Source organism: Ornithorhynchus anatinus, chromosome X1 (genome assembly GCF_004115215.2).
Source record: "Ornithorhynchus anatinus isolate Pmale09 chromosome X1, mOrnAna1.pri.v4, whole genome shotgun sequence".
Classification (NCBI taxonomy): domain Eukaryota; kingdom Metazoa; phylum Chordata; class Mammalia; order Monotremata; family Ornithorhynchidae; genus Ornithorhynchus; species Ornithorhynchus anatinus.
The window spans coordinates 80426895-80432894 of record NC_041749.1 but is presented as its reverse complement, the minus strand read 5'-3'; the positions used below and the strand labels follow the sequence as shown (position 1 = coordinate 80432894).

At 44.3% G+C, this 6000-nt stretch overlaps 1 protein-coding gene across 1 annotated transcript in view; it reads right to left on the bottom strand.

The window, feature by feature from the left end:
* Positions 1 to 652: 652 nt before the first annotated feature.
* The window catches only part of LRRC36 (leucine rich repeat containing 36), a 35398-nt gene continuing 30050 nt past the window's right edge, over positions 653 to 6000 (bottom strand). The window contains exons 11-13 of the mRNA XM_029049791.2: positions 5098 to 5221; positions 4761 to 4875; positions 653 to 2790 (exon numbers count right to left, since the gene is read on the bottom strand). Coding sequence (XP_028905624.1) covers positions 2715 to 2790; positions 4761 to 4875; positions 5098 to 5221 — 315 coding nt within the window. The 3' untranslated portion in view covers positions 653 to 2714. The remainder of the gene's footprint in view (positions 2791 to 4760; positions 4876 to 5097; positions 5222 to 6000) is intronic.

Genomic DNA, 6000 nt, shown 5'->3' with positions numbered 1-6000 from the left:
CCCCAGGATCCCACACCACCTCCCCTTCAATTCACTGAGAAACCTCCATCTCGATTTACCTGGCACCACCCCGACGGGTTGGGAAAAAGCAGCCGCAGCCTGGCACCACGTCCTTAAAACCCTAAGGAGCCTGAAATTCTGTTCCTCTAGCCACAGTACCCCACCGATCTTTGTTTTTTTGTCTTTATGGTGTCTTAGTGTTTTCATTTCACCTCTTCTCATGGCTGCCAGTCCCCAACTTTTTATTTTTGGATTGTGAGCCCCCTGAGGGTCAGAGACCATGTTCAATTCCCAGGTGTGTATTCTTTCTCAGCACTTACTTCAGTGTTCTGCACACAGTAAGTGCTTAAGAAATGTTTTTACTATTACAACTACTCCCAGGCTCAATTGCTTTAGGAAGAGACTTCAGATTCAACCCTACCCTTGACCCTCACACCCAGGAAGTTGGAAGCAGGAAAATTTCTTCAGGCTGATGATCACTTAGCAGGGCCAGGTCTGTGGGAAGAGGGCCCAAGGACATCTCATCATTGCTATGTATTTCCCACGTGAACCCATGGTTCTCAACCCTAGTGACTGGGGCTAACTGCTGTCTAGGGGTTGCTGGAAAGAAGGACAGAGACAGATTCACTGGAGAGCAATTCCAGTAAAGGGATATGATGGGTCAAACACCTTTATTTCTAAAAGAAGGAGAATCAGTCCAAAGCCTTTCCAATTGAGAATAAGCATACAGTGTTGGATACAAAGAGCTCATTAGTAGCTTTAAACTAATTGGAACAAAAATGCTACTGCCTCTCAGCATGGAACTGAACTCTTTAATCTAGCCCTTTCAGCTAGAATGCTAAACCAAACCTCTTACTCTTTCTAGAGTGGGCAGTTGCTGAGTTGCTGTGTTCTGCAATAGTAACCAGCTTCAAGAGTCATCTGGCAGTAACTGGTGTCTTTGGTGTCTAGGGCTGGATGGAAATTTGGACAGAGACAGATTTATTGGCGAATAATGCCAGGGAAGGGGTTTGATATGTCATACACCTTTGCTTATTTCTGAAAGAACGAAAGAACTAAAACTAGCCAAAAACCTTACCAATTTAAAATTATTATACAATGTTGGATACAGAGCTAAAGAACAGCTTAAAATAGACTGGAACAACAATGCCACTGCCTCTTGGCTTGGAACTGCACCTTTAAACTTATTTTAGCCCTTTTAGCTAGAGCACTAAACCAGATATCTTGCTCCCTCTAGAGTGGGCAGCTGCTAAGTCATCTTGTCCTGCAATGATGACCAGTATCTCAAATGATCTGGCAGTGACTGGTGCCACTGATGTCTGTGGGTCAATGGAAAGATGGACCCTTTCAGCTAGAGCACTAAACCAGACATCTTGCTCCCTCTAGAGTGGGCAGCTGCTAAGTCATCTTGTCCTGCAACGATGACCAGCATCTCAAGTGATCTGGAAGTGACTGGTGCCACTGATGTCTATGGTTGGATGGAAAGATGGACAGAGGCAGATTCACTGGCACATAATACCAGTGAAGGAGTACAGTCTTGTCAAAGACCTTAGCTTATTTCTAAAAGAACCAACGAACAAAAACATTTTCCATTCTAAACAAAATATACTCTGTTGGCTACAAAGAGCTCACTAATAGGCTAAAAACTAACTGGAACAATACCCCAACCTCTCAGCTAGGAACCTAACCTTTTAATCTAATCTAGCCCTTTTGGTTAGAGCACTAACTAGACCTCCTGTATCCCCTAGAGTGGGCAGTTACTGAGTCACTAGAATCTGCAATGCTGACCAGAATTGGCATCTGGCAGTGATTGGTACCACTGTTATTCATGGGTGGATGGAAAGATGGACGGAGACAGAGTCACTGGAGAGTAGTGCCAGTGAAGGAGTAGGGTCTTGTCAAACACCTTAGCTTATTTCTAAAAGGACCAAAGAAGAAAAAATTTCCCAATCTAGAACAAAACAGACTATGCTGGCTACAGAGAGCTTAATAACAGACTAAAGCCAAACTGGAACAATGCCACAGCCTCTCAGCTTGGAACTGAACCCTTAAATCTAATCGAATTGAGGTCCTTTCTGCTAGAGCACGACACCGAGACTTCTTGCGCTCTGTAGAGTGGGCAGTTGCTGATTCACCGGGGTCTGCAATATTGACCAGCATCATGGGGCATTTGGCAGTGAATGGTACCACTGGTATCCATAGGTGGATGGAAAGCTGGACAGAGGAGAGATTCACTGACAAGTAACTCCAGCAAAAGGGTCTGGTCTGTCACACATCTTTGACAGATGTTGGCTACAAAGAACTTCATAGCATTAAACCAAATGGAAAAATGGCACAGTCTCTCAGTTTGGAACTGAATCCTTAAATCTAATCTAATCTAACCCTTCTGGCTAGAGCCCTATACCAGACCTATTGTTCCCCGTAGAGTAGGCAGTTGCCGCTGAGTCACTGTTTCCTGCAATACTGATCAGCATCACCAGTGGACTGGTGCCGCTGGCATCTATGACTGGATGGATGGGAATATGGACAGAGACAGATTCACTAGAGAGTAATGCCAGTGAAGGGGTTTGGCCTGTCAAACACCTTTGCTTATTTCTAAAAGAAACAAAGAACAAAAACCTTTCTGATCTAGAACAAATGTACAATGTCACCTACAAAGAGCTTAATAACTTAAAATAAAGGGGAACAATGCTTCTCGACTTGGAACTGAACCCTTAAATCTTCTCGGAAGGCTGGACTTGGTCTTTATTCAACTGCTGCAGCAGGTATTCATTGGTCTTCACTAGGGACCTGAACAATGGCAAGAAGACACTCAGAAACAACAGCACAAAGACAAATCCCTAACTTCCATCAAACGCAAACTGTTGTTACCTTCATTAGAATTAGTTATTTTGAACAGACGACTTAGAGGCAAAGCAGCCCCAGCTGCCCTCCCTCTTTCTTGGGCAGAGAAAACCTGTTTGGGGACAGTTCTAATTTTAACTGCCCCAGGGGAAGAAGACATAGGTAGGAAACAGAAAGTAAGGAACAAAAGACTCTACAATTGGGTGCAGCCTATTTATGGAAGGGATTTAACTGAGGAAAATAGCTTTTGGGGACCAGTCAAAATGAAAATCCTCAGGTCCAAGCATTTTTTCGGAGAGTGTCATGCAAAAAGAGCCACATGCCACTCCCCAGTTCCACCTCAGGAACACTGATCAGTCTGCACACCTGTTTGGCCAGTAGCCTTTTGTTTCTTTCTATCCCAAGCCCAGTTTCCCACCACCCTCTAAAATGTAAACTTGTTGTGGGCAGGGAATGTATCTATCAACTCTTTTATACTGTCCTCTCCCAGCACTTAGTACATTACTCTGCACACAGTAAGTGCTCAATAAATATGACTGATTAATTTTCAGTTCCCCGTGAGGAAGCCTCACGCAGCTTCCCAAATCCAGGCTGGCTGGCAGCAGGATGAGGGGAGAACTGTTGAACCCCCAACCTTTTTGGGCATCAAACGGGCAGACTCCTAGACCAATATGGGTTATACATACCAGAATGTAATTTCACAGCCCCCCCCCCAAAAAGAAAATCAGTGTCTGCAGTAGGATTGCCACTGATCCCAAAATGGCAAGACAATTAAACTAGTTGCCAAACTCCACTTTGGTCAATTAGAAATAGAACTGAAAAGATTTACTCTATTAATATGCAGGCTGGGGTTTTTTTTTCTAAATAGATGTCCCATGCAGATTCTTCCTCAGTCTCCAATTCTGCACCCTACAATTTACTGTGGCTCCTCTTTGCTCTTCAATATTCTAATTACCTTAGGGAGTTGTCTGGGACCTAGCATTTGCATATCTCCTTTGATCATTTGAAGGTGAGAATTAAACATTGGAGGCAGAAGGGGAGGCAGGTGGGAAAAGATGCTTGTGAAGAATATGTGGACAATCTTAATAAGCCTCAGGAAAATTTGCTTCGTAAACATCTCTCCCCGTGCAGCTAGGCAGCCTCCTCTCTCCATTTACATTCTTAGATTCAAGCCTCTCCAGGGCCAGGGACCACGTCTGATTTCCACCTGCGAGTTGCTATGAATCTGAAATGACTCAATGACACTTAATAATAATTCTTTTCCAGCACTTAGTACAGTGCCCAGTCTCTGGAAGTACTTAATAAATACCACTACCAGCAAGCAGTAAGCAGTCACAACAGCTTATAATCGAGTCATAATAGAGAAGCAGCATGGCTCAGTGGAAAGAGCCCTGGCTTGGAAGTCAGATGTCATGGGTTTGAATCCTGACTCTGCCACTTGTCAGCTGTGTGACTGTGGGCAAGTCACTTAACTTCTCTGTGCCTCAGTTCCCTCATCTGTAAAATGGGGATTAAGACTGTGAACCCCACGTGGGACAACCTGATTCCCCTATGTCTACCCCAGCGCTTAGAACAGTGCTCGGCACATAGTAAGCGCTTAACAAATACCAACCTTGTTAAAACGGGGATTAAGACTGTGATGCTCACGTGGGACAACCTGATAACCCTGTATCTACCCCAGTGCTTAGAACAGTGCTCTGCACATAGTAAGCACTTAACAAATACCAACATTATTATTATTACCACCTTGCAATGAAATGTGCCAGTGTTCTTGGGCACTAAGCTGGGACCTGCTCTCCTTCCTGCTTCGGACTCACCAGTAAGGTTATTAGTTTGTAAGTGTAAAGATTTCTGCACATGTGTGAACTTCAAGAATACAGAATGAGTAATAGAGTAACAGTCAGATTCTCCCATACCTCTGAGTTAGGTGGAGAAGTTGTGATGCCTCTTCTACTTTCTTCAATCGGGCAACTTCCTGGGTCAGATATATTATCTGAAAATTCAGCTGTTGGTTTTTTTTGAGCAGATCATCTAGAAAGAACAGAATGCCTGAGGTGAGCAAGATCTCAAGTAATCAGGCTACAATAAGGTGAACAGATTCCCCGTGTTCCCAGTCCCCGGAAAGGGGGGAAGGGGAGAGAGAGAGAGAGAGAGAGAGAAAGAGAGAGAGAGAGAGAGAGAGAGAAAGAGAACAAGGGCCAAAGAAAGGAGACAGGCCTTGCTAAAAACATCACAGAGTTTGTCTGAACTCACCATAAGACAATAATGACTTTCCACTTATATCAAAGTCTAAAGACGCTCCCTCCATTTTTTGAGCCTGATCATTCAAAATGAGGTTTTCCTTCAGCAGTCTGATGAATTTTTCCTTCAACATTTCCTTCAGAGAAAAAAATAAAAAAGCACTCACAAAGTTTAGGATTCCTGGGACTGTGAACATCTTCCACCTGACCAGAAACCAACAGAAAGTAGCTCATCCTATCCGAGTTCTCAGTCAGACACCAACCCCTTTGCAAGAAACAGTCCAAGTGACAGCAAACAGAAGTGTTGAAGCCAGCCCACACCAGAACTACACATAGTGAGTTACTAGAAGAGATAGCTCCACCACACCATACCCTGAACTGCCCATCCAGAGCAAAGCAGTCAATCTCCAGATCAGGATTCTGTGGCATTCCACTGAAATTTTCTTCAACTGGAGAATGACTAAGGCTCCAGTGATCCCAAAGAGACAGTAGATCCTCCATTAAGGCTGTGAGTTAGTGGGCCAGAGTCCTCTATTCCTGCCTGCCACCGCCGGGGAGAAACCTTGGCCCACAGGAGTTGGGCGAGCAAAAGCTAAGGCCACAGTTCTGGTCCTGGAGTTCCCTGCTCATCAGGGCTCTGGAGTCTGTGGGATGTTGCCCTCCCTTAGGAGGAAACCCCTCCCCCCAAAGTGTAGGACAGGCAGACAGAATGAAGCTGCCTTCCAAACCATTAGGACTCTAGGAAGGTTGTGATTGATAGACCAAGGATAGTCCTGCTGGGATCAATAATAATAATAATAATAATAATGTTGGTACTTGTTAAGTGTTTACTATGTACCAAGTACTGTATTAAGCGCTGGGGTAGATACAAGGTAATGAAGTTGTCCCATAGTCTTAATCCCCATTTTACAGATAA